This window comes from Pelodiscus sinensis, chromosome 11, assembly GCF_052426305.1.
Source record: "Pelodiscus sinensis isolate ZL-2025 chromosome 11, ASM5242630v1, whole genome shotgun sequence".
Taxonomy (NCBI): Eukaryota; Metazoa; Chordata; order Testudines; family Trionychidae; genus Pelodiscus; species Pelodiscus sinensis.
Window position 1 is genome coordinate 15,544,623 of NC_143062.1, and position 26,573 is coordinate 15,571,195.

A 26,573-nucleotide genomic window follows, 5' to 3' on the forward strand; every position below is an offset into this window, starting at 1 on the left:
TCCGAAAAGGCCCGAGCAGGGCAGACCGTGTCCGGAAATAACCGAAAGTTTCAGTTTCCGGATTTACCCGACGTCCTGCTCGGCGCCGGCCATCTGGAGTCACTGTCCGGAAGGACCCGATCGCCGAGAGGCTTTAGTCGACGGTGCCCGAAGCTTCGCCAGGTGCTTTCGGAAGTACCCGAACGGTTCCGGAGAAACTCGATCTCACGCGGAACATCCCGAAGCGCTGCCGGAGTCTCATCGGGTATTTCCGAGTCTTGCCGATCCTTTTCCGGAAACCACCGAAGCGCTACCGGAGTCGCATCGGGATATTTCCGAGTCTTGCCGATCCTTTTCCGGAAACCACCGAAGCGCTGCCGGAGTCGCCCGAAGTCTCCTGGTCCCGGCCTTGCGTGAGGAGGAGGAGGCGGCGGCGCGGGAGGAGATGAAGAGCGGCCGGGAGCGGGGCTAACGTGGGCCCGAGCGGAGCCGGACGCAGACGCCCCCGCCCTTCCCCCCATCGCGCGACGGGGCCATGGCGGCCAATATGTACCGGGTGGGGGGTGAGTCTCGGGCCGGCGCTGCCCCGGGCTGGGACGGAGCTGGGCAAAGGCGGGTGGACCCGGGAGGGGGAGGGGTCAGTGCGGGACCGAGCTGGGGGGCAGCGTGGGGCCGGACCGGACCGAGCCGAACCGGAGGGGAGCAGTGCGGGGCCGGACCGAGCGGGGAGGTGGAGGGGTAGTGCGGGGCCGGCCGGACTGAGCGTGGGGGGGGGGGAGAGGAAGCAGAGCGGGGGGAGCAGTGGGGGGCGGGGGGGGGCCGGAGCTGAGCGGGGGGGAGGGGGCAGTGCGGGGGCGGGGGGGGGGTAGAGCGGGGGGGGGAGGAAGCGGGGGGGGAGGAAGCGGGGGGGAGCAGTGCGGGGCCGGACTGAGTGGGGGGGGAAGCAGAGCGGGGCTGGAACGGAGGGGAGTGGGGAGGGTAGTGCGGGACCGGACTGGACTGGACCGAGCGGGGGTGGGGGAGGAGCAGTGCAGGACCGGACCGAGCGGAGGGAGCTGGGCGGTGAGCCGGGGGAGCGCGTTCGTGCTTGGGGAGTCAGCAGGACACGGCGGTGCTGACGCTGGTGTGGGGGCTCCCGGGGCCTGACCGAGCCGGGGGGGTGTCAGTGGCTCGGCCGGAGGTGTGTCTGTGGAGGGCAGTGGGGTCAGACAGGTTGGTGTGTCTCGCGCTCCACCGGATTTTTTTTGGGGGGGAGGGGCTGTCCTGTCCTGCAGGGCTTATGGGCTGTGTGTGTGTGTGTGGGGGGGGTGATACCCCCTTAGTTCCTTAGAGGAAGGTGCCGTCCCTCCCCCCCCACATGCTGCACCCCTGTGTGGATAGTGTAGGGGAGTGGTGAGCAGTGGGTTTGTTATGTGGGGACTGGGAGGATTGTTAGAATGTGGGTGATCTAGGGTAGTGAGATGGCTTCATCTGGTATGGGGAGTCCACGGGCTCTGGAGGCCTGGGGCAGTTGGCATCAGGTTGTGGGGGGGGGGTAGGTGGACAATGGCAGTATGGGATAATGGGCTGGTTATGTGAGGGCAGGAGAATGTGGTGTAGGGAGCTGGTTACATGGTACGAAGAAGTTCAGAGGCTCTGGGGAAATGGAGCACTTGAGGGTCTGGCTGGTGGGTTGGGTTTGTTATTTGGGAATGAGGTAAGTTGAGGGGGCAACTGGCAGGTTATGTGGTGGAGGAAGTCCTTTGGGGAAAGCATGTTTGGTTACATAGGGAGGGGTAAGGGAATTCATCAGGTGCAAGGCCCACAGGGGACAAGGGTCGGCTGGCTCGATGGAGTATAAGATTTGGAGGGCTGTGGTTATGGCTGCTGGGGTGGGGAGCAATTAGAGAATGAGGGTCAGTGAGGTGTTTATTTGTTGTCTGCAGTTTGCTTGTAGGGTGTAAGTGGGGCAGTTGACCAAGTGGGTTATCAGGTGTTTGGGGGCAGTCTGGTTGTGGGTAGGCTATTGCACAGGCTGTGGATGAGGCAGTTTGGGGGCATGAGTTGGGGAGATTGGAGGGCAGGTTGAGGTGTCTGTAGTTCTGGGACAGTTGTGGGGTTTAAAGGCTGTGGGAAAGAGAGGCCTGGCTGGGGATGTGCCTGGTCTTGGGGAGGGTGGGTTATGTGTGGGGCAGTTTGAGAGTCTGTGGGGAATGGTGTGTGTGGAACAGTTGGGGAGTGTGCTGGGAGGTGGAGGTAGTTGTGGGACATCTCGTTTTACTGCAATTGGTGGTGGTGGCTTGTGTGGAGTTTGCTTGAGGAGGCCGGGGTGGTGTGTCTGATTTAGGGTGCTTGAGGGGGAGGGATTTCTACCATGACCCTTCCCTGGCTCAAACTGGGCATTTGACCATGTGCTGAGAAGCCCATGAGCATTTGGTGCTGCACTTTGGGTGTGGCACTTCAGGGGAAGGGAGCAAGAAGGTTGGCCCCTTTCAGTGGGGTGGGGTTTTTCTCAGGGTCTCTATTTTATAATGTCCTCCCCACTTCCCACTCTGGGGTGTGTCCCATGAGGGGGTATGATCTTGCACTGAGATCACCATACGTTTGGGTTACGTTGGAAGGTGGGAGGCTGTCTGCCTGTCCTGGCAATGCCATGCCCACGCCAGTACCTGGCTGTTATGCTGCCTGGGCATGTGGCTCAGCTATCCCTCAAGCCTGGTAAATGCTGCCCATGCTTAGCTATTGATGTTCCAGGCTGGAACCTGTTACCAGGCATTGGCAGTACTGCTGTTAAACCGGACCCTGTCCGAGCAGATGGTTGGCAGGTGGTGATGGAAAGGCTCTGGGTTCTAATGGTGTAGGGTTTGGGCTTGGGCTTGGCCCCGGCCCTGGGGAGCTGCAGCCTCGCAATGTTGCCCAAGAATGCAAATGGCTGTGGACAAGAGGAGTGCATTGGTGACAGGGAGGTGGCTGGGGAGACAAATCCCCTGCTATTCAGGGCCTAGACTAGGGTGGGGGCAGGAAACCCCATGGCAGGTGAGTATGAAACAGCTGAGACAGTCTAGGTGAGGCAGCCCTCTGAGGGAGGAGCTTAATGGCGCTTTCGGTGAAGGTGGCCCTGGGGCTCATGTAACGTTTATGAGGGTTCAGCCTGTCCTTCCTGAGTACCTGCCTGTTTCCCCCCATTTCCCCATGACGGCTTCAGTCTCCGTTCTCTTGGCAGATTACGTCTATTTTGAGAATTCCTCCAGTAACCCTTACCTCGTCCGGCGCATTGAGGAGCTCAACAAGGTGAGAGGCCGTGGGACCACAGCCGGAGATATCCACCCATCCCCTGCATGCACCCCTTGGGACCACAAGACCACAGCCTGCCCACGCCCCCTCCCCTGGCTACTAGCCATGCACCAGAGGCCCACCCCCGCTACCTCCCTTGGGCTGTGAGATCAGAGCTAGACATCCATCCCCCCCCTCTTACACCAGAGACCTGCTTGGCTTGGGACAGATCTCCCCAAAAGGTTGGGATCTATAGCCAGCCTCCAACTTGGGGAATTTGCAGCCAGGCCCCTCTCTATAGGAGAGCTCCATTGGCCAGATTGAAAGCTTGCTCCTGGGGGCATTGCAGCTGCTCTGAGCCTGACATTTTTAAGTATGGGAGGGGGTTGGGATCACCAGTGGTTGCCTGAGTGCCCTGGCAGGGGATGGGGTGGGTGCACTGAGTGCTGTGGCTGGGGTGTGGGCGTGTTGAGGAGCAGCTTCCAGGGTACAGCAGTGCCAGCCCCTACTCTCAGGCAGTGTCCTGCTCTCATCCCTAGACAGCCAATGGCAATGTGGAGGCCAAGGTGGTGTGTCTTTTCCGGCGCCGGGACATCTCCAGCAGCCTCAACAGCCTGGCTGACAGCAATGCTCGTGAGTGCTGGGGCCCATCCCTGTGGCTCTACCTGCAGGCCCTGGACCTCTGGGGGTATCCCTGGGGGAGTGGAGGTCTTGGGGGCTCTTAGATCTGTCTCAGGCTAGCAGGAGGTTGGTCTATCTTTAGGGATGGAATAGTAGGACCATGCAAAGGGCAGGGGACAGTCCTGCGTTGTTGGGAAGCAATGGATCTGTCTCAGGTGTGAGATCTTGGAAAGTGGAATGTGTGTGGGTGTTGTTGAGGGTCTTGGGTCTACCTCAGGGCATGTGGGGAGGTTGGTGGTGGCCAGTGGGTAGGGCTCATGGGAGCAACTTATGGCCCCATCCTTACAATGCAGCGCAGACATGGCAGCAGCGACTGCCAGCCAGAACTAGTGGGTGAAAGGCTGCCTTGCCTGCCCCTCCTTGGGCAGCTCCCTGCCTGCCTGGCTAGGAGAACTGCCAGCACTTTCCCAACCCTATCTTGTCCTTTCCCTCTCCCTAGGCTGCAGGCACTGGGAAAGGGTGGCATTAACCCTTGACATTGATAGTATGGGATAGGGGTTGTTTCCAGCACATAGTACAGCCAGGGTACCACATCTGCCAGTCACATGTGTATTCACCCTGCACTGGGCAGTGCCCAACGGTCTGTGAAGGGACTTGCAGGGCCCAAGATTTTGACGTTTCATCCCAGTAGCACTGAGGTTAAACATGCTCGGCAAATGCCTCCAGCCAGACCTGTGGGGAGGGGTAGGGGTGGGTGGGTGGGTGGGGGTGTGTGTGTGTGTGTGTGTGTGTGTGTGTGTGTGTGTGTGTGTGTGTGTGTGTGTGTGTCCCAGTCCAGAGCTGCTGCAGTAGGGGGCTGCAGGCTGGGAGTGAGGGGCATCAGCACAGCTGTAGGAGGGGCAGGGGCTGTGCATCAGGAGTGAGGGTGCTGTGGGTGGAGCTTGCCCAGCTCTCTCTAGCCCCTAGTGTATGAGCCTGGTGCAGCATGGGGGCCATGGGCAGTGCAGGGTTAACAGGCTGCGGGAGCTCTTCCGGTTGGGGCCTGTGCTGGCTGCTCGCCTGGGCTTGGGGTTTCCGGGCCTGTTTGGTGGGGGCTGCTCTTGATTCTGCCCGAGTGGTGGGTAGGAGTGGGACTGAGTTCCAGGGAGCTGCCCCCATGTATTCCCGCCCCCGTCCCCACAGGGTTTCCTGAACACTGAGCAGGGGTGGAATCAGCACCACCCCCTACTGGGCCGCTGCCAAGTGCTGGAGACGGCTGGGAGAACAATGAGCTTCTTGGCAGTGGCTGCAGCTTGGCCACTTCCTGCTGTGGGGAGGGATGGGCCTCTGAGGATAGGGGGCAGTGTGCACTGCTGAGGGGTTCTGGGGGTGCATCCTGTTCTTGAGCAGTGGGGGAAGGTTAGTCAGGGGGCACTACGTTCTGGTGGTTATTGGGCAGGGGAAGGAGGGGGTGATGTTCGGCTTCTCAGAGGAGGGGAGGTTAACCCCAGGCAGGTGCTCTGTTCCAGGGGAATTATGGGGCCATTCTGTTCCTGGGTGGGGAGGAGAGGCTTAATCCTTGGGGGGGTTGCACTGAGGTTAAACATGCTCAGGGGAAGGAGGGGGTGATGACACTGGTGGGGGCATGCTGGGGAGTGGGCCTGGGGGTTGAGGTGGTGGGGTTGAAAGCGCCCTGACCTTCATGTCCTGCCACAGGGGAGTTTGAGGAGGAGTCGAAGCAGCCAGGGGTGTCAGAGCAGCAGCGGCATCAGCTGAAGCATCGTGAGCTCTTCCTGTCGCGCCAGTTTGAGTCGCTGCCAGCCACCCACATACGGTGCGTGGGGTGGCCTGCTGGGCCAGGTGCTAGGGCTCTTCGGAGGGAGGGGTGCTATTCTGGGTTTCATGCTTCATTGTTGCCATCTCCCAAGTCTGTTCTCTGGGGTGGCCCGGCACCAGGCCCGCTGTACAGGTAGAGGTGGGAGCCCAGGGTGGGCTGGCTTTGCTACTGTTGGGTCTGATGAGGTGTGGGGATCCCCCAGGGCGCCAATCCAGGGGAAGGGGAGCCATGGAGCCAGCGAGTGATTTGGCCTGTGCTTGAATCCTGCAGGGGGAAATGCAGTGTCACGCTGCTCAACGAGACTGACATCCTCAACCAGTACCTGGAGAAGGAGGTAAGGGGCTGGGCCCTGCAGGGGTTGAGGGCTATACTCAGCCCTTGGAACTGGTCAGGAGGTGAGGGCAGGAGGAAGGAGGACTTGCCACTTAGCTGCAGATGAGAAGCCAGGCCAGAGCTTTCTTGAGGGGCTACGAAGAGCCATCTCCACGTGGGGAAGGATTGGGGGAAGGCCAGTCTACTGGGGTGCTCTGCCTCACCCGCTGCCCCTTCCCCAGGATTGCTTCTTCTACTCGCTGGTTTTTGACCCTGTTCAGAAGACGCTTCTGGCCGACCAGGGGGAGATCCGGGTCGGCTGCAAGTACCAAGCTGAGATCCCTGACCGGCTGGCTGAAGGTGATGGGGGAGGGTGTCTCACTGCCCCGGGGGAGGGGAGGTGGGGAGATCAGTCTCTCTCTCTCTCTCTCTCTCTCTCTCTCTCTCTCTGAGTTGTGTCCCAGGGGAGAGCTTCTGTGCCTAGGGGAGCCATGGGCCTAGTCTGCCTCTCTGTGGTGACTGTAGGTGAGGGGTGCAGCATTGTCTGTCCTGACCTGGCCCCTCCCAACAGGTGAGTCGGACAATCGGAACCAACAGAAGATGGAGATGAAGGTCTGGGACCCCGACAACCCACTGACCGATCGACAGATTGACCAGTTCTTAGTTGTGGCTCGGTGAGATGCCAGCCTAGGAGGGTAGGGGTATGGGGGAAGGGTCCCTTGTTCATGTGGAGTCCCCTTGGGCTCTAGGGTGTTGCTAATTTATGTCTCTCTCCAGGGCCGTCGGGACTTTTGCTCGAGCTCTGGACTGCAGCAGCTCCATCCGGCAGCCCAGTCTGCACATGAGCGCAGCTGCTGCTTCCCGGGACATCACACTGGTGAGGAGGAGATGGGGGTGGGGAACAGGCCATGCGACTAAGTCCAATTGCAGGGTGTCCCTGCTAGGGATGTCAAATCCCATTTAAAATATTAACTGGTTAAACTATATGTTTAACTGTCCCACTGCGTAGAGCTGGAGCAGCCTGCCCCACAGGGCCTGCTGGGTTTTGCTGCAGATGGGGTGGTTGCTCTGGCTGGGCTGGGCACCAATTACCCCTTTATATCCCTAGTCCCTATTCCCACTAGCTGCTGGAGGGGCCCATACAATCGGAGCAGCCTGTACCACAGGGCCTTCCAGACTGTGCTGTGGATGGGAGGGATGCTTGGCTGGGCTGGGTGCTGGTTACCACTTTACATCCCCAGTCCTATCCCCACTAGCTGCTGGAGGGACTCCTACAGTCCAGGTTGACTTGCTGGGTGTTAGAGGAGCTTGAGAAGCTGCCTCAACCTCCTGACTTCAGGTTGGAGGCCTCTGGCTGCCCCCTGCATTGCACCCCTCTCACAGGCTGCTGGGGGTGGCTTAGAGCCTTGGCAACCAGGAGTGACAGCTTGCTCATGCTGCTTTCCCCACAGTTCCACGCCATGGACACGCTGCAGCGGAATGGCTATGACCTGGCCAAGGCCATGTCAACCCTGGTGCCCCAGGGGGGCCCGGTGCTATGTCGCGACGAGATGGAGGAGTGGTCAGCCTCCGAGGCCATGCTCTTTGAAGAGGCACTGGAGAAGTACGGCAAGGACTTCAACGACATCCGACAAGACTTTGTGAGTGGGGCTTGATGGGACAGACCTGCCTGGGATCACTCCCCAGGCACCCAAACTGGACTGCTCCGTCAGGAGAGGGGCTGGAAGTCCTGGAGATTGGTCCTGCACTGGCTTAGGGTGCTGGGGCACTGCTGTTTCTCCTTCCTCCTATGACTCCTGGGGCTGGATGCATGGGCTCTCCTGGCACTATCTGACAGTCTTTCTGGTTTTTGCAGCTGCCCTGGAAGTCCCTGGCCAGCATCGTACAGTTCTACTATATGTGGAAAACCACAGACCGCTACATCCAGCAGGTGAGCGTGGGGTGTCTGTGTCTGGGCCTTCCTCCCACGGCACCAAGGTGAAGGGGCTGGAGAGGAAGCATCTCCTCCCCTGCTTACACTCTGTCTCTGTTTGCAGAAAAGGTTGAAGGCAGCTGAAGCTGACAGCAAACTGAAGCAGGTCTACATCCCCACCTAGTAAGTAATGGGGGTGTTCTCCCACGCTGAGTATGGGGGTTTTGTGTAGGGATGTTGTGTAGAGTTATTGTTGCTTCCCCCTTCCCCTGTCTTGCTGTGTCTCTGATAGAGGCAACAAAGGGAACAGAAGCTGGTGTTGGAGGGAGCCAGCTTAAACCTGGTTCCCTCCAGCACTGTCTCTGGGATGTTGCCTACTCCCCCTGCCTGATAGAGGCATCGGGGCGGGGGGGAGGGGCAGATAGGGAAGGCTGCTGCGAAGCAGCCCCTGTCTGCAGGGGTCCCAGCAGGGAGCTGCTTCCCGCCCCCCCCCCCCCCCCCGCCCCTCCCGGCTCATGCCGGAGCAGCCTCTTTTCATGGCGGACAAGTCTGGCTGCTGCGAACAGAGACTGCTCCAGCAGCAGTCCCTGTTTGTGGTGGGCGGGGTGGCTCCGTGTGAGCGGGGACCAAGCAGTCCCAACCTGCGCTGATCACTGCGCCTCTGCATTTTAAACGTAGTAAGAGCCCGGCGGCTCTTACTACACTTACAATGCAGAGCTGCGGCATGGGTGGCTTCTGGAGCTGGCATGAGCTGGGACTGCTCAGTCCCAGCTTGAGCTGTTTCCTGGACTATATGATTAGCCTGATAACTGCATTTTTGTGTGTGTGCGTATGCGCGCACCCTCCTCCACCTCCCGACTCCCCAGCGTGTGTGTGCTTGTGCACCAATGGCACAGTATGCCTGGCCATAGGGGGGTGTGCCATCCCTTGTTGGAGGTGGCACATGTGCACACTAAGAGTGAGTGTGCGATGCCCTGCCGATTGGGAGTGTGCCATCTCACTATAAATGTGCCACTATAAATGTGCCATCTCCTTGCCTAGTGCAAGGATGTGCATGTACCTGATCCCCCAGTCATGTGTGAGAATGTGTTCATGCACCATCTGCCAGCCTAGGGTGTGTGATCCCCTGCTGCATGCATGTGGGTGCCAGCCATCCTCTTCCTTCTGAGTATGGGAGTGTGTAATCCCCCCACTCTGTTTTGTGTGGATGTGTGAAATCCCCCACCCAGCATGAGTATTGGGGGGGGGGTTCATCCCTCTTCTCCAATGTTGGGAGCTAGGCCAGGCAGCTGGGCCTGGGGGAGGGGTGATGTCTCCACCTAATGGGGGGGCTGGGATAAGCGGTGCCTGTCTTATGTGCAGGGGGAGCAGGCCCTCCCGCTAGGTGTGTAGGAGGAACAGAGCTCAGTGTGACCTCATCTTTTTCTCCTGGCAGCACTAAACCCAACCCCAATCAGATCATCTCAGTAGGCTCCAAGCCTGGCATGAACGGGGCCGGCTTCCAGAAGGGGCTGACCTGCGAGAGCTGCCACAGTGAGTGCTGACAGCTCTCCAAGGGGTCTGAGGGTCTGGGCCCCGTTCTAGGGGTGGAGGGCCCTGACTGCTGCCATGGATCTTGCCCCAGGGAAGGGGCATGGATCTTGCCCCAGGGAAGGGGCATGGATCCTGGGCTGGCCTGCCAGCAGCTGTTCAGCTCTGGAGCCCCCTCCACCTAATGTTGTGGTCTCTCTACACTCTTAGCCACCCAGTCAGCACAGTGGTATGCCTGGGGCCCGCCCAACATGCAGTGCCGCCTCTGTGCCTCCTGCTGGATCTACTGGAAGAAATACGGGGGGCTGAAGACACCGACGCAGCTGGAGGGAGCTGCCCGCAGCGCCACGGTATTGGACAGGACGTAGTAATAAAGCCTCCTGGGGGCCAGGGCACACAGGGCACCACATGCAGTGCTGTGGCAGTCCCTGCTGGAGTGGGTTGGCGTGGGTGGGGCCCTCAGTGCCTTGGGGAATACCTGCTGGGGTTGGTCAATGGCTGTGCTGGATGCTGTGTAGGGGGACAGGGCGTTAGGGAGGCTCATGTTCCTTGTGACCATGCAGTGGTGTCCATGCAGTGAGCTCTGGGTACTGTCAGCACTTGAGTCTGGGGCTCCTCCATCCTTACTGTACTGGGCTGGGTCCCTTCCCCAAGCTCTCCCAGTGCCCCATGCTGGGCCATGACCCACCTTCCCTTCTGTGTAACAGGAACCACATTCCAGGGGCCACATGTCGAGGCCGGAAGCCCAAAGCCTCTCGCCCTACACAACTAGCGCCAACCGGGCCAAGCTGCTGGCCAAGAACCGCCAGACCTTCTTGCTGCAGACCACCAAGCTGACCCGCATTGCCCGCCGCATGTGCCGCGACATCCTGCAGCCACGCCGTGCTGCCCGGCGTCCCTATGCCCCTATCAACGCCAATGCCATCAAGGCTGAATGTATGTGGGCAGGGCTGGGAGGGAGGACACCATAGGCATCCCCCATCTCACCTGTTCTCTGCTTCCCTCCATAGGTTCTATCCGCCTGCCCAAGGCAGCCAAGACCCCCCTGAAGATACACCCCTTGGTGCGGCTGCCACTGGCCACCATTGTCAAGGAGCTGGGTAAGGCCCATGGTTGTAGAGCTCTGGGCACAGCAGGGAGGTAATCGTGATGATTGCCAGTTGTGTTCCCTCCCTCTGGGGCATCTGGCATTGGCCACTGTCGGCAGACAGAATACTGGGCTAGATGGACCTTTGGTCTGACCCGGTATGGCCGTTCTTATGAGAGCCCAGCTGGGCAGGACTGAGGCCTGGCTCCCCATGCTCCACACCAGCCCTTTTTCCCCTCACGAATGGGGGTTGACTGACCAGACAGCAGTGCCCTTCACTTGAGCAGGGTTGTTGCTCACATGTTCTTTGAGTGCTTAGCTGTGGACCCCACTCTAGGTGCATCTGCTTGAGATTGGATGCCCTTGCATGCCCCCAGCTGTGGGCGTGAAGGGCAGCCTCAGTTCCTCTTGCTTCCCTACTCTTATAGCTGTCCACTGTGGCTGTACTGATCTCCATTCTGAAAATCCTTCACAAGTGTCTCCCTCTAGCTCACTAGCCAGCAAAGGATGTTCCACTGTCCTGCAGCTTTGACTGCAGGGCCCCCTTCAGAGACTCTGACAGCCCCTGACTGTGAGACACTTGAAGGGTTAGAGATGAGGAAAAATAGATTGTAGAAAGAGAGACAGGTCCTGAAACTTGAGGAGCAGTGTCCCCAACTTCTATAGATCCTCTTTGTCTCACCAGATGAAGTGATCTCGTCTGCTCTGGATACCTGCAGTGTTTTTCAGGAACAGACTATGATACCCTAGAAGCTCAAACCTCAGTGATCTAAGACCCCTGAGCCCACAGATTTTGCCATCCTCTGCTCTGGGTGGGATGGTGATACTAGTTGGGGAGGGAACAGTGGAGCCAGCCACAGATCTGTGGAAGAAGCATCTTAGTACCTTTACCCCAACTTAAAAGCAAGTGGAGAAAAGAGGGATCAAGTTCTGCAGAAGAGAGCTCAGAAGTTCTACTTCCACCTGATCTCTGGTGATCTCGGGAGGAGACAGACAAATAGATTGTTCTGAAAGACAAAATCCCTACTAGAAAGCTCACCTTTTTGGAGAGAGAGAAGATTATTCCTTTGCCTTGCCCCAGATACAGAGCAAACTACCGAGTACTATTCTGAGTCATAACCTAACCTGGGAAAAAGTAGCTCCTTTTATTGGTAGAATACACTTTGATACTGTTTAGCCTTTAAAGGCAATAACGTCTATCACTGGTTCAAGCATCTCTCCAAGCAGCTATGCTTGTTTTGGATATATAGATAGATGCATTGATTCTAACCCTGTACGGATGATGCTCTACATTCCCTGAAGCATTCCAGAGACATGCTGGGATCACTGGGCATTCATACCCTGGCCTCCATAGGGAAACCAGACCAGGCAACAAATAGCTATCAGCTTGCAGCAGCAGCCTACGTTTTCTTATCCATCACTACCATCCTAACTTTGTTGTCCAGAGTTGCTTAGTCTTACCTTTGGATGCCTCCTTGGTTCACTCTGACATGGAATGGAGTGAAATTGATGAATGGGTACTAGAAGTCATCTCTGCCACTGTTCTTGTCTCTCTCCAGGGATCCTTCTCATGAAAGCCAATTGTAAGTGGCCTCCCTCCTTTGCCTAGGATTCCGGATATGCTCAGAGGTTAATGAGAACAATTTATCTCCCTTCTCCTTGTTTCAACCTTTTATGTACTTGAAAATTGTTGTGTGTCTGCTCCTGCCCTTGGTCTTCTCCAGACTAAACAAACCCAATTTTTGTCTTCCCTAAGAGGTCATGTTTTCTAGACCTTTAATCATTTTTGTTCGTTCTCCTCTGGACTTCCTCCAGTTTGAAATGTGGTGGCCAGAGCTGGACACAATACGAGGCCTTATCTGCATAGAGTAGAGTGAAACAGTTACTTCTCTTGTCTTGCTTATAACACTCCTGTTAATACATCCCAGAATGAGGTTTGCATTTTTTTGCAGCTGTTACACTGTTGACTTATATTTAGCTTGGGATCCACTATGATCCCAGATCCATTTCTGCAGTACTCTATCCTAGACCATCAGTTCCCATTTTGTGTATGCAATTGATTGTTCCTTCCTAAGGGGAGTACTTTGCATATGTCCTTATTGAATTTCATCCTGTTTACTTCAGACCATTTCTCCAGTTTGTCATGATCACTTTGAATTTCAACCCTATTCTCCAAAGCACTTGATCCCCTCCCAACTTGGTATTGTCCACATGCTTTGTGTTCTCATCTAAATCACTGAATAGAACTGGACACCCAGAACCAATCCCTGTGGGACCCCACTTGATATGCTCTTCCAGCCTGATTGTGAACCACTTTCTTGGAATGGTTATCCAAACAGTTATGCCCTCACCTTTGAAGTAGCTCTATCTAGATTGTATTTCCCTAGCTCATTTATGAGGAAATCATGTCAGATATAAAAAGCCTTACTAAAGTCACGATGAACTACGTGTAACTGTTTCTCCACTATCCACAAGGCTTGTCACCCTGTCTGAGAGAACTATTAGTCTGGTGTGACACGATTTGTCCTTGACAGATCCATGCTGACTGTTCCTTATCACCTTATTTTTTCAAGGTATTTGCTTATTTATTTGCTCCCTTATTTTTCTGGGTACAGAAGTTAAGCTGACAGGTCTGTATTTCTCAGGTTGGCCTTATTCCCATTTTATAGACTGGCACTATGTTTGCCATTTCCCAGGCCTCTGGAATCTCATGATGATGATGATGATGAACTCCAGGAAATCATCCCACCACCAGTGGTTCCCAGGAGTGTACCTTCTGGAGAAGAGATTTCCCCAGACAGTCGTCATCCATGGCTGCTGTGGCCTCAGGAAGTGGTGCACTTGGCTCCCTCCTAGGCTCTGCCCATGGCACATATTGGTTCAGTCCCTAGAAGACTGTAAAACTTAGTCTAATCTAGGTTATTGAGCCAAATACTTTTAGCTGGGTATCCCTATAAACAGTCAGACCTGCTGCATAGCACAGTCTTGATCTGATGGTCCTCCTGGTTTAAACTCTGTAACCTCCCACATCAAATTAAATCCTGTTCTTACCTCTTAGGCTGCTCTGACATGCTGCTGCTAGTCGGGTTTCCCTTCCCCCAGCACAGGACTGGCTGAGGTCGGTGTTATCACACTATCAGACTGAAGTGCATGTCATTATTCTACTTTGTACTATGTCGTCATTCAACTGGTGAACAGAATCTATGCATCTTTTTCCTTCCAAGGAAGACCTCAGTCCCAGATGCTGCTGGGACAGGTTGAGGTGCTCACGTAGGGAACTAGCTTCACGTAGGGGAACCATTGCCTACAAACATCTCTCTAGTTGCTGGATCTCATTCAAATGTCACCTCAGCCATCAGTAGCACTTCCAGATTGTCCTCACATGGTATCTCAGAATCGTGGCCAGATTCTCACTCTAGATGCAAACATCTAACAGCCTAGTTGTGTTGGCTGGTAATGGGCTGCCAATAGACCCCATTTATTGCAAGTCTGAGGACTGATTTTTACCAAGTAGAAATCCCACCATAAGGAGAAGCAACATCTCTCTGGAAAACCCTGGCATCAAGATTCTTGACAGTGGTCTGTATCTGAATCTCTGTGGATTCAAGGTCAGTTCAGTCAAAGTCAAGGTTGCAGCTGCTAGAGCCTGCCAGCCTATTCCAGGCACATGTTGTTTTCTCCCCCCTACTCTTAGAAAACCAAATAAAGATCTAGTCTTGTAGCCCCTCTCTTGAGTCCTCTCTTTGGCATCTTGCTGTCAAAGCAGCTCTTCCACTGGCAATTCCATCAGCCTGCAGTTTGGCAAGCTCCAAGCCCTCCTGCCTGCCCCATTATACATTTTTCATCAGTATCAGGGGGTGGCAAGGCTAAAGTTGTGTTTAAAATTCCCACTGAAGCCAGAGAGTGAATGTCCTGGTTTTCTTTCTTTGTGGGGAAGCAGCTCCACCCTGGAAACATCTTCAGAACCATGCTCTTACCTAGTAGGACCAGTCATCTCACCTTTTTGGCTGCATTAACTGGCCCCACTATGGGACAAGTGGTCTCTTTCCAGATCTCATCTCCGTGGGCTCCTCAGTGTATTCCAGTGTTACCACATAGTAGGCATTTCCTGTCCCCAGGTATCTGCTTTTAAAGCCAGGTGTCAGGCTGTCACCTCTGTGTTTCAGGACCTTCCCTGGGCCCGAGGTCTGCAAAGCAGCCCTGGGAGTAACCCAGTGCCCTTTGTCCAAAGTTGGGTCCCAGCCTGGGCTTTGAGCCCAGATGTCGAGTTCAGAAAGCTCATGTTCCAATTATTGTTCAGGGCCATTCATGGTGCCCGGGAGGTGGGACTGCTGGCCTGGCACCTAGGATGGGCTCCATGCACATGCACATATAGGGCAGCAGAGGGATGGTCCCGGCCAAACCGCCCTTCATACCCTCAGATATGTGGAGAGATAACAGGGACAGGAAGGACACTGATGAGGCCCCAACAGGCATTGCTATGCAAATGATGCCCATCATGTGTGTGGTACTCGGACATAAAGGGAGAGCCCTTTGGACACCAACATCTCCAAACCCTTTCCCTCCCCCCCATTAGTACGAGGTAAGGAAGGCCCAGGGAGAGATTAGGGTGCAGCCCAGCAGGAATCCTGGGTGGCAGGGAAGTGGGGGATGGTGGTTGGGGAGGACTGTTTGGTTAATGGGACGGGGGTGTTGCTGGAGGCAGGGCAGTGAGCTAGACTGTGGGATCCTCATGGTACTGTCTGGTTTTCCAGCTGCACAAGCCCCTCTGAAACCAAAAACCCCACGTGGCACCAAGACACCCATAAACCGGAACCAAATGAGCCAGAACCGGGGCCTGGCTGGCATCGTGGGCAAGAGGGCCTATGACAGCGTGAGTGCCCTACACCCTCTCTGGGATGGGGGTCAGGGATGGCATGAGTGACTGGGGATGGATTCTCACAGTCAGAACTTTCTCCCTGGACTCCAGGGCCCCAGAGACCCTTCCCAAGGGGGCGGGCGTTCCTCATGCAACCCCATGGGAGTCAGGTTAGTGGGTCCCAATAAAGAGGGTGGAGCACAGCCGATGGCTCTGGTCTATGGTTGGTGCAGGGGGTGCGGTCTATGCAGAAGAGGGGATAAGGCCCAGCTGATGGCTCTGGTCTGTGATTGGTGCAGGTGGCAGGGAGTGGGGTCCCGTTCTCGGCCAATGGCCGGCCCATGACCTCGGGAATGCGGTCGAGTTCCCAGCCAGCTGTCAAGCGCCAGAAGCTGAACCCAGCTGATGCCCCCAACCCTGTTGTCTTCGTGGCCACTAAGGACACCAGGTACTTTGGGGTTGGGGGGAAGGGGAGTCACTAGATCATAGAGGATAGGTCCCACCAGATAATGGGGAATTGTGGCAGGTGGGGGGACAGGCAGAGGTGACACTTAGTAATGGAAAGGGATTGGTAGACACATCCCAAGCTAACTGGAGGAGATGGGGGAGGTTTAGTCACACCCCTATTCCAACCCACTAGTCTTTGAATGGTGGAGGGCATGGACTGTGGCCTCATTTTTGCCCTCCCTCAGCCCCTGCTGCCACAACATGCAGCTATCTGACTTGAGTCTGCTTAGACCCACACCTGCCTGGGGCATATTTGGAGGGGCCCTGACCCCCCCCCCACCCTCCCCCACTTGTAGGGTCTCCCACTCTGACCTGGTGTCTGTTTCCTGCAGGGCATTGCGAAAAGCTCTCACCCACCTGGAAATGCGCCGAGCTGCCCGTAGACCCAACTTGCCGCTCAAGGTGAAGCCAGTGCTGCCCCTACGGCCTGTGGTAGCACCGCTGTTGCCAGGGCCCCCAGCCCACCCTGCCAGCACCAGTGAACCCATCATTCTGGAGGACTGAGCCTGGCCTTTCTTCCCAGAGCCACGCCTCCCCGTCTCCAGAGCCTATGCGCATGGCAGGCTTGGGGGAAGAATCTGGTTCCGCTTTCCCTCTGGGGGAGCCCCCTGAGGGACCAGCCCAGGAGTGGGGGGAGCAGGGGCATGGCTTATACTTTTTATATTTTTTTATTTCCACAAACTCCCTCCCCTCTGTCAGGCTCTGGGAGGGGGGGGGGGGTTGAAGTGGGGAGCCAGGGAGGTCTGCCCGCTCACTCCCCCCAAAATGCAGTTACTTCTTGTCTTTACTTATTTCCCTGTGTTGGTTCTACTGTCTCTGCTCCTCATTTCCCATAAGCCACCCTTGCTCCTCTTCTCCCCCCCCCCCCCCCCCCAAACCCATCCTGGGTTTTGTACATGATCAGAGAGAAGAATCTGTCTTTTTTTTAACTCAATCTGTAACCAGTTCTTATAGCAACCAGGAAATAAACCGCCTTTTCTTCAGCTGCCCACTACTGGGGCAGGGAGGTGACTGGGTACTCAGGGAGGAGCAACAGGAGATGTATGGAGCCTTCAGTTCATGGGGTTCACTTGGGGAAGGGGCTTCTCATGTTGGGTTGCTTCTTGGGGCTAGCTTGGTGCTGGTCACATGACTACTTCACCCTGGGACTCAGCCTAGTCCCAGTATAGAGAGGGAGAGGTGACATGGGGCCAACTTGGGGAGGGGGAGAGACAGTAAAGGGACATGGGGCTAACCTCTGAGGCATAACTCAACACCAGGCCCGGTCCAAGTGAGAGCAGACAGTTTAATGTCCTAGCAGAAGAGGGTTGTTAGTGGTCCACCGGGGATCTGAACACTTGTATCTTCCCTAGCGCTGCCAGGGTGCCAGCTTCCTAGCTAGGGCCTGGGGGAAATGGCTACTGCAGGAGCCCAGATTACATCCTACAGTGGTAGAATACTAGAGGCTGCTGCCTACAAGGGGAGGTTCTACACTAACAAAGCCTCCTGCTGTTTGCCTGTCTTGGGGGAGGGTGTGTACTTGCAAACCTCCCCTTTGGGAAGATGGTTTTAGTAGGACTGTGGTCCTTAGTTTAGCTCAGAAAGCTTTCTCTTTCCTCTAACACACATTCCACCCTAGCCTGCACTAGCTTTCAACTCCTGTATCTCCCTCCCACATGCATGTAAGTCAATGGCCCATGCTGCCCCCTCAGCTGAAGTAGCTGGTGATGAGCTCTTGCTGCAGGTGATGAGCCTCCTGGCAGAGGGGCTCAGGGTGAGGAGACACCTGGGTACATGGCTTAGCATCCGGCTCTACCCCCTCTGGCATGGCAATACCCCGCTTCACAGCCATGTTGTGCAGGATGCAGCAGGCCACAAAGATGTGGCAGACCTTGAGGGGGCTGTATTGGAGCACCCCTCCTGCCCGGTCCAGGCACCGGAACCGACCCTTTAATGCCCCTACTGTCCGTCCTGCCACAGCCTGTGTGGCCATGTGCGCTGTGTTGTATCGCTGCTCAGCTGCTGTCCCTGCTGCTTTCACTGGTGTCAATAGCCATGGTTTCAGGGGATAGGCTCCATCTCCTGTGGAGAACCAGACACGGGTTATGCTCTGCAGACTGGCTGTTCCTGACCTTCCACCTGTTCCCAGGGCAGACTCCAGCCTTCAGAATGGGCCCTCCCCCCTCTATGGGATGCTAGTTCCAATCAATCTGGGCAGGGGTAGTGGCAGTCTCAAGGGGAAGAGGGAGTAAAATAATAAGGCTATGTCTAGACTGGCATGATTTTCCACAAATGATTTAACGGAAAACTTTTCTGTTAAAAGCATTTGTGGAGAGCGTCTAGATTAGCATGGACTCTTTGCTGCAAAAGCACTTTTTGCAGAAAAGCATCCGTGCCAATCTAGATGCGGTTTTGCGCAAGAAAGCCCCGATCGCCATTTTCGCCATCGGTGCTTTTTTGCGCAAAACAATACTGCGTTGTCTACACTGGCCCTCTTGTGCAAGGGTTCTCCCCTCTCATGTGTGGCCTGGAAGTCACAAGTCTCCATGATGCTTCAGGAGGAAGGAAGGGCCTATTGAGATATAATGTTCCTTTCTCCCTTGCAGAGTTTCTTCCAGACAGCAGACTGAGGCATGTGCCAGAATTTGAGTGGGTGGATGCTCCCTACACTTAGCAGGGAATTCAGGGTGGGGTGAGGGGTGAAGGTTACTAGCAGCTGTCACAGAGCCTTCACCACACAACCTAAGTTCGAATAATTGGGCAATCTCATCACAAGTAGGGTAGGTAGCCTTGGTTACTTCCCTGGCTGCTAGTTGCAGGTGGAGCTGCAATGAGGGGCCAGGGTGGGAGCCACATCACTGTAGAGATAGGGTCTTACTAAAGTGGTGGAGAGTGGAGGTGCTGGGGAGTGAGGCAAGTAAGGGGTGCAGCAGGTGCATGAGATTGACAAGTGAGGTAGCCAAGGAAAGGAGGGACCCCTAGGCCATGGCTCACCCAGCAACCAGCCATCCATGTTCCTGTGCCCTTCAAAGATACTCTTGAGGTTGGAACAGCTGAGGATGTGGGCATCTGGCACAGAGCCAGGGAACTCAGCCACCACATGGGTTATTAGGCCATGGGCATCACACACCAGCTGCATGTTCATGGAGTGGAAGCGCAGGGGGTTGCGGTAGAGGTTCTCGTGATCTGCAGGTGGCTTCAGGGCCACGTGGGTGCAGCTCAATGTCCCCAGCACGTTGGGGAAGCCAGCAATGCGTAGGAACTCCTCCTTGGTGTGGGCCTGCTCCCGGGGCTGGAAGGGGAAGCGAATGTAGGCATTGGCACGGCGGAGCAGGGCAGTTGTGACCTGGGAAACACAGCGGGACATGCTGGCTTGGCTGATGCCAGCTGCATCACCTGCTGGAGTCTGGAAGGTGCCTGATGTGTAAAAGTTGAGGGCAGCTGTCACCTTGACGTAAACAGGCAGAGCGTGGCTGCGGCCAGTTGAGGGTTGCAGGTCGCACTCTAGCGTGTGACACAGATCTCGGATCATCTCAGGGTTGAGCTGGTAGCGCCGCATCACCTGCTCCTCTGGCATGTTCAGGAACTGGATCCGGGGCTTGAACACCCGCTCCTGGGGCACTCGCCGTCGCCGCCGTGCATGGGCACGCTGGGCCAGCAGGTACAGTGCCATGGGGGAGCTGCAGCCACCCGGGGAGAACAGCTTTTCTTCTCGATAGCAGGCTTGGTGGAGGCTCGCCACTTGCCCGGGCTGGGCTTGGCTAGGGGCGGGGACTAGGACAGGAGGGGGAGGGGTTCGGGCAGGGAAGCAAGGCCAGAGGGGGGTCCCGGCCGGCCCCGGAGGTAGATCTCAGAGCCCCCAACGACCACGGACCCTCTGCAGGACCCCGCCAATCAGCGAGCTCCGCTCCTGCTTATTAATGAGGCGGTGTCCCTTACGCCACCTATGCGGCATATTCCAATTAGCCCCGCCTAACTCGGGGGAAAGGGAACCGAGCGGACCATTTCCGACGGAAGTTATGCTGCTGTCTGGTACTCTCCGGCAGAAGCGCTGCTGGATCAGGCACTTCCGGAGGATATGCTTCCGGGGTAGGGCGTATCAGGGACGGAGCACTTCCGGTGGCGCGTAGTTCTGGCCCGGGATGGAGCAGGATGTGGAGTCGCTGCCCCGTGGAGGCTTCCGTTGCCGTCTCTGTCATGTGACTGCGGCTAACAGTGAGGGGGAAGCCCAGGGTCACCGTGGTCGAGTCACTTGGGGGAGGGGAGCAGGCTGCTGAGCGCCCCGCGGAGCCAGCCTGTGGGCGTCCGTCTGCGAGTGGCGATTTGGGGCGGGGTCCGGGATACCGGGCTGGGGGGCACAGGCGGAGTTGGGGTCATGGTCCCTCTCGGGTCAGAGGGCGGGGGCGGCCTGGTGCCGGCGTCAGGTGACAGTGAGAGGAGGCGGCACCTTAGGACCATGGTCTGGATGGGTTGCTGGCAGGTCAGAGGTCACGGTTGAGTTCGGTGTTGGGGTGTCATGGTGTGAGTGTGATTAGTGTCCCGCCAAAGCGGCCTTGTGGGTGTAAGTGTCAGGCTGTCCATGCAGGTCACAGATTGGACGTGTTGGGTGAGTGGTAGGTCAGAGTTACCACGTGGATGTTTGTGTCAGGTTAAAGATTACCCTCTGGGTCTAGAAGTTGCAGTCTGGGAAGTGTGACTTTCATCTCCAACCTGTTTCTGCCCCTGTATTTCCCCATCGCTCCTGAGCTGCATGTGTCTCCCCTGCAGAGCCCAGCCTGCATGACCATCTGCGGGGGAAGAAGCACCAGCGGCTGGAGAGCTTACGTACCAAGCGCCAACTCCAGGAGCTGCGCAGTGTCTTTGTTAGCGGCTTCCATAAAGGTACATCAGCCCCTGAGCTGAGTGAGTACTTCCAGGCCTTTGGGGGTGTGGCCAGTGTGGTGATGGACAAAGACAAGGTGAGTCCTGTGGATGGGCCAGAGGTTCCTTGGGAAGATGAGACGCCCCTCACTAGTACTAACAGGGTTTGTTTTTTGTGCACAGGGGGTCTATGCTATTGTGGAGCTGCAAGACCAGGAGGTGCTGGAGAAGGTGCTAGCCCACCCTCAGCATTGCTTGGGGGGGAAGCGGCTGCGGGTGAAGCCTCGAGAGAAGAAGGAATTCAAGTACATGCCTCCCAAGAAGCAGGGATCTGCCCCTCGTGAACAACTGAGTCCTGAAAAGCTGACCCAAGCCCTGTGCCAAGCTGATGATGTGAGTATGGATGGGGCTTTGGGACTTGTTCTGCCACCCAGGAGCAAGGGTGGCTGCTGAGCTGTGTGGGACAAGGACACTCTCTTATGGTGTGTGTATGGGGGAATGTTCTGAGCTGTCCGCAGCTGGGTTGATCACTGGAGTGAGGGTTTGGGCTGTGTGGTCCCAGAGCTTGGCGATGAGGAAAATGGATGACAGGGTTCTGAGCTGGGTGGGGTGGGGTTTTGGGCCATGTGATCCTAGGCACATGTTGGGGAGGAGTGTTTGATGATGTTGACCTCTCCCTCCTCCACCACACACCCAGGTGGACGCCCAGATGTCGCAGGTGGTGCAGCTATTTGAGTTTTCTGAGAGTGAGAGGCAGCTGCGGCACCTACTGGTCACCCTGTTCCAGGAAGTTTTCTCAGAATTCTTCCCGGGTGAGTCCCAACCTGTGTGTGTGTGTGTGTGTGTGTTTGTGTAAATACCTATGTTCGCTTCCCTATCCTTGCTCCATGTGCCATTGTTATGTCTTTTCCCTCCTGTGTGTATGCAGGGTGTGCCATCCTTCCTTTTGGTTCCTCGGTGAATGGATTTGACATCCATGGCTGTGACTTGGATTTGTTCCTGGACCTGGAGAAAACAAAATCCTTCCAGGCATCTGCAAAAGCACCCCAGGAGGCACAAGTGAGAAGGGCTGGTAACAGAGACCCCTGGAGGAGTGGGGGGATGGGCACTGGTACCCAGGGGGTTTTGCAATCGTGGGGCATGATGGGTGGTGGGCACTAAGTGCACCCCCTTGCAGGCTGAGGAGGGGGCAGGGCCAGACACCGATTCAGAGGACTCCATCTTGAGTGACATCGATCTGGCAACAGCAACGGTGCCTGAGGTGCTCGAGCTGGTGGCAGCTGTGCTACGGAAGTGCGTACCAGGGGTGCACAGTGTCCAAGCAGTGCCCAGTGCCCGTCGTCCTGTTGTCAAGTTCTGCCACAAGGACTCAGGGCTGCTGGGAGACATCTCCATCAACAACAGGTGCAGAGCCGGGGTGTGTATATGGGAGATGGGGAGAGGGCATTGTTGAGCCTGGGGTGGGGGAGGAGGCAGGGGCAGCTCTTTCTGGGAGGGAAGCGGGAGGGGCCTCTCCCATCTACAACATCCTTCCAGGGCAGGGTGTATAGGTAGCTGTTGACCCTGCTCTGGAGAGACAAAACATCCTGGCTTCATGCCCGAGATTTTTTTCACCAACCCAAATCCATGTGGGGCTGCCCTTGGCCTTGTGGGAGGTGGGGTCTGGAGTGGAAAATGGCAAGGATTTAGGAGTGCCTCAGAGCGTGCATGTGTGTCTCCCCCACCCCCTCACACGTGTCTCATCTCCCTGACAGGCTGGCGCTCTGCAACACACGCTTCCTACAGTTCTGTACGGAAGCTGATGAGCGGGTGCGGCCCCTGGTCTACACGTTGCGCTATTGGGCCAAGCAGCAGGGTCTGGCGGGTAAGGACTTCTCCCTCCCTTCCCCCATTAGTGGGAGTTTAGCTAGACCTTCCATCTGGAGAAACCATGCTGGGATTTGAGGGATTCATGGTAGGGATGTGAATGTGTACTTGTGCGTAAGGTAAACTGGTGATCCTAGGCTCACTGGTTAACCCTCATGGTTTCTCTCTCTCTCTCTCTCTCCCCCCCCCCCTTCCCTGCTGCTGCCTCTGAATCAGAGACAGCAGCATGTGGGCTATGGGGAGCCAGCTTTTAAGCTGGCTCCCTGTGCATGTTGGTTCCCAAGGAGCTGCCTGCCTCCTCTCCCCATGCTGCTGACTCCCACAGAGGCAGCAGCATGTACGGGGGGGAGGGAGGGCAGGTGGGATTTGGTGCTCACAGGGAACTGGCTTTTAAGCAGGCTCCCCATGAGCACCGGCCCCAGCTCCCCCCTGCATGTAAACACGTTACTGCTGAAAATTTCAGTGGTTACACGTTTACAAAAATACATGCTTTTTAACATCTGTAGTGATGGGCCCCCATCCACTTCTCTAATAGCCCGTCTCTTCTCAGGAAACCCGTTTGGGGGAGGTCCCCTCCTCAACAACTACGCACTGACCCTGCTGGTTCTGTTCTTCCTGCAGACACGTTGCCCCCCAGCCCTGCCTACAGTGGCCCAGCTCAGGGAGCTGACAGGTAGGAGTCATCCCATAGTGCACCCAGCTGGCTTTGCTGAATTACCCCCTTAAGCTCCTGAGGCAGTGTTTACCTTACTCCTCCTCCCACTTCTGTTTTCATCCCTAGGGGATGGGGATCAGGCCATTGTGGACGGCTGGGATTGCAGCTTCCCCCAGGATGCATCGCGGCTGGAGCCCAACACCAACACAGAGAGTCTGTGTGAGTGCCATGGGGGGTGTATGTTATGGCTTGAAGGATAACCTCTCACCCCACATTCACAGCGTATGCACAGGCCTGCCACTTGAGATCAGGTGGATTCATCCTGCCTGCCTGGGTGGGGGGTTGTGAGAAGGGTGGTCTCAATCCACAAGGATGTGAGTGATTGTCCCAGCTTCAAGAGATGGATTTCTATTGTGCTCTGGGGATAATAGGTGGTAGGTTTGAAAAAAACGAAAGGAAGTATTTCTTCATGCAGCGCACAGTCAACCTGTGGAACTCCTTGCCGGAAGATGTTGTGAAGACCAGGACTTTAACAGGGTGCAAAAAAAGAACTAGATAAATTTATGGAGGTTCTGTTCATCAATGGCTATTAGCCAGAATGGGTAGAAATGGTGTCTTTATCCTCTGTTTGTCAGAGGCTGGAAATGGGTGACAGGAGAGAGATTACTTGATGATTTCCTGTTCTGGTCACTCCCTCTGGGGTATCTGGTACTGGCCACTGTCAGAAGACAGGACACTGGGCCTGATGGATCTCTGGTCTGACCCAGGTTGGCCATTCTTATGGGGATGGAAGAAATGAATGTTTTCTTGAACTGCTACAGAAGGTCAATTCAGTCTGATCTGCTGGCAGTCCCATGCAGGCAGGTTCCCTGGGCCATTGGGGAAGAGAAGAGAGAAGCATATTTCTCCTTCCCCAGCTCCCTCTCTGCAAACTGAGAGCTACCCAAGTTCTGCAGTACCATTGTGTTCTCATGAATGTATGGGGCTCCCATCTCCCCACCAGCACCCTGCCTCTTGGCCTACCTTACTCCCCTGTGGCCACCCTGAGTTACTTGCACAAAATTCTCTATTACAGAGTCTCTAGGGCATCCTTTTACCCTTCTGGGGGCTCAAGATGTAGCCCTGTTTATTTAGGCACCTCCACCTTTTCCCAGATCCTAGGGCTCTGGTAGAAGGCACCCAACTTTACCCCTCCATGGGCTTCAGGCTCTAGTCCGCTCTGGGTAAACACCCATTCCCTGTGGACTCGGCAGGCACTGATCCCCTGTGGACTCAGTGCTTAATCTTTTGCAGGTGTATGGGTCCTTTACCAATGAAAGAGCTTTCCAGGGTAGTATCCCACGTCTATTTAGTAAGTCACCAAACCAGAATGCACAGGCTAAGCACACGATGCTCACCAATCCCAATTAGGCAGATAGACTTTTCTTGAAAACTAGTCAGGATCATCTGGGGGGGCTCGTTTTTGCACAGTGTGGTTTGATAGGCAGTTGAGCTCTGGCAGCTCTGATCTTGGGGCTGTGTCCTGGAGTTGATGCCAAAGAACTTCCTTTTGGAGCCTGGTTTATATTGTGAAACTTGAGTCCTGCTTAGCTGTATTTTAACCAGTCATTTTATTAAAATATGACTAAACAATTTTCTAACCAACTCTAATGTATTGTAAAGCAATTCTTTATGCAGTGAGACCCCATCAACATAGTTGATTTACACTTAGGTTATGCAACAAACAAAAACAATTTTGCTATCACAGAACCGGACAGGGACCACACAGATAAACAATAGAAGGGGGGAGCATAAAGGCCGAATAATAGAAATATAGATTTTACAATCACAATTGTTGTGATTTCCCTGAAGACAGAATATCAAACAGGTTTTTTTAAACTGTGTTTCTTTATCTGGTGACAATGGGTTTCATTAACACAAGAGTGCCTTCTTAGTAGCCCAACAGTACATGGTTTTAATATATTTCACGTGGAATGTAAGGATATGACTTTCTGCATCTTGACCTGTGACTCCTGCTCTTCTAATATGGCTGTAGAGGGGAAAAAAGCCTCAATTTACAATATGACTACAGGGAAAGGCCTTACTTTACAGCAGGGCTCATCCCCACACAGCCACCCTCCTCTCATCTGTCTACATCTCCCTGCAGGTTCCCTCCTGGCCAAATTCTTCTGCGTCTTTGGGGACCATGACTTTGCTGGCTGTGTGATCTCACTGCGGGAGGGCCGGGCGCTGCCCCTGCCCAACTTCCTGCTCTCGGAGATGGATTCCAAGCTCAAACTGGGTCCCTTCAACGTGCAGGATCCCTTTGAGCTGAGCCACAACGTGGCAGCCAATGTCAACGAGAAGACAGCGCTACGGTTCCAGCACTGCTGCCGGGACGGGGCCAAGTACTGCCGCAGCCTGCAGTATCAACGCAAATCCAGCAAGGGCAAAGCCTGGGGGCTGGTGCGGCTCTTCCAGCCAGGAGTGCCAGAAGCTGGGGAACTGGGCCCCGATGGATTTCTCCTCACCATTCCCTTCACGCCAATGGCGCTCTCCCCTGGGAGCCGGTGGCAGCTGTGCCAGGCAAGGGACTTCCGTCGCTGCTGGTTTGGAAAGGTGTGCTCTGCCATCACCTTTGTGCTGAAGGACGTGCTGAAGTGCAGCTGCACGGAGCCTGCGGGGCAGCCCCTGACGCAGGAGCCCACGGAGCAGGGTGGAGGGGAGCAGCCCATAGTGGGATCCAAGCATCCTCAGTCTGATGAGGGAGGAAGCTTGGTTGTCTCCCCAGCCAGAAAGAGGCTGAGAGCAGAGGGCCCAGCACCAGAGGAGGGGGAGAGTATGAGCTGGAGCTGTGCTGTGTGGCACCGCGTTTGGATGGGCCGACGCCGCATTCGGCGCCAGCTCTGGCACCTGGGCAGCCCCCAGCCAGACACAGAGCAGGAGGCTGGCTCCCTGGAGGTGGAGGAGAAGGTGTCTGAGGCCATAATCCAGCAAGAGGGAGATTCCAGGGGGGCAGAGCCATTGCTGAGGTTCACAGCCTGTGCCCAGGTGGGTGGGAGCCAGGAAGATACACGGACCCTCCTGTGCTTCACCCCAGCCCCCCAGCAGGGCCCCCTATTCCAGGACTTCTATCACTTTCTGCAGGGCTTTCTGCCCAAAATGGTGGAGCGATATGTGGGCAGAACAGCTGAGGGGGGTAGTAGTGAAAGCCAGGACAGTGCCCTGAGACTGGGTGATGCTATTTTAGATTGACTTTCCAGTCACATGGTACAGACACAGCAAAGGGAATAAAGGGTCTAGCCATGTGCCTCTCTGGGCTGTGCCTGTCCTGCTGCTGGGGTGGGGGTGAGGGAGCGG

At 55.8% G+C, this 26,573-nt stretch overlaps 2 protein-coding genes across 5 annotated transcripts; both read left to right on the plus strand.

Annotated features, from left to right (window-relative positions):
- Nucleotides 1-18: 18 nt before the first annotated feature.
- On the plus strand, nucleotides 19-16,857 carry MTA2 (metastasis associated 1 family member 2). Of its 2 annotated transcripts, XM_075939287.2 has the most exons (18): nucleotides 356-542; nucleotides 3,182-3,249; nucleotides 3,771-3,864; nucleotides 5,548-5,665; nucleotides 5,939-6,002; nucleotides 6,223-6,340; nucleotides 6,552-6,654; nucleotides 6,758-6,857; nucleotides 7,432-7,620; nucleotides 7,836-7,910; nucleotides 8,017-8,075; nucleotides 9,328-9,425; nucleotides 9,633-9,772; nucleotides 10,130-10,358; nucleotides 10,433-10,522; nucleotides 15,264-15,382; nucleotides 15,667-15,815; nucleotides 16,207-16,857. In XM_075939287.2, exons 1-18 carry the CDS (start codon nucleotides 515-517, stop codon nucleotides 16,376-16,378), a joined length of 2,013 nt encoding a protein of 670 aa, XP_075795402.1. In that variant the 5' UTR covers nucleotides 356-514; the 3' UTR covers nucleotides 16,379-16,857. The 2 variants fall into 2 exon arrangements, with proteins under 2 accessions (XP_075795403.1, XP_075795402.1); XM_075939288.2 differs by lacking the exon at nucleotides 15,667-15,815 and having other exon boundaries at nucleotides 19-542.
- A 2,989-nt stretch (nucleotides 16,858-19,846) lies between these two features.
- TUT1 (terminal uridylyl transferase 1, U6 snRNA-specific) lies at nucleotides 19,847-26,521 on the plus strand. Of its 3 annotated transcripts, none has more exons than XM_006118238.5 (10): nucleotides 19,847-20,068; nucleotides 20,621-20,811; nucleotides 20,897-21,106; nucleotides 21,411-21,525; nucleotides 21,642-21,772; nucleotides 21,891-22,117; nucleotides 22,468-22,577; nucleotides 23,130-23,252; nucleotides 23,361-23,453; nucleotides 25,381-26,521. In XM_006118238.5, exons 1-10 carry the CDS (start codon nucleotides 19,996-19,998, stop codon nucleotides 26,466-26,468), a joined length of 2,361 nt encoding a protein of 786 aa, XP_006118300.3. In that variant the 5' UTR covers nucleotides 19,847-19,995; the 3' UTR covers nucleotides 26,469-26,521. The 3 variants fall into 3 exon arrangements, with proteins under 3 accessions (XP_006118300.3, XP_075795400.1, XP_075795401.1); XM_075939285.2 differs by having other exon boundaries at nucleotides 19,864-20,068; nucleotides 20,621-20,734; XM_075939286.2 differs by lacking the exon at nucleotides 19,847-20,068 and having other exon boundaries at nucleotides 20,075-20,734.
- Nucleotides 26,522-26,573: the final 52 nt, after the last annotated feature.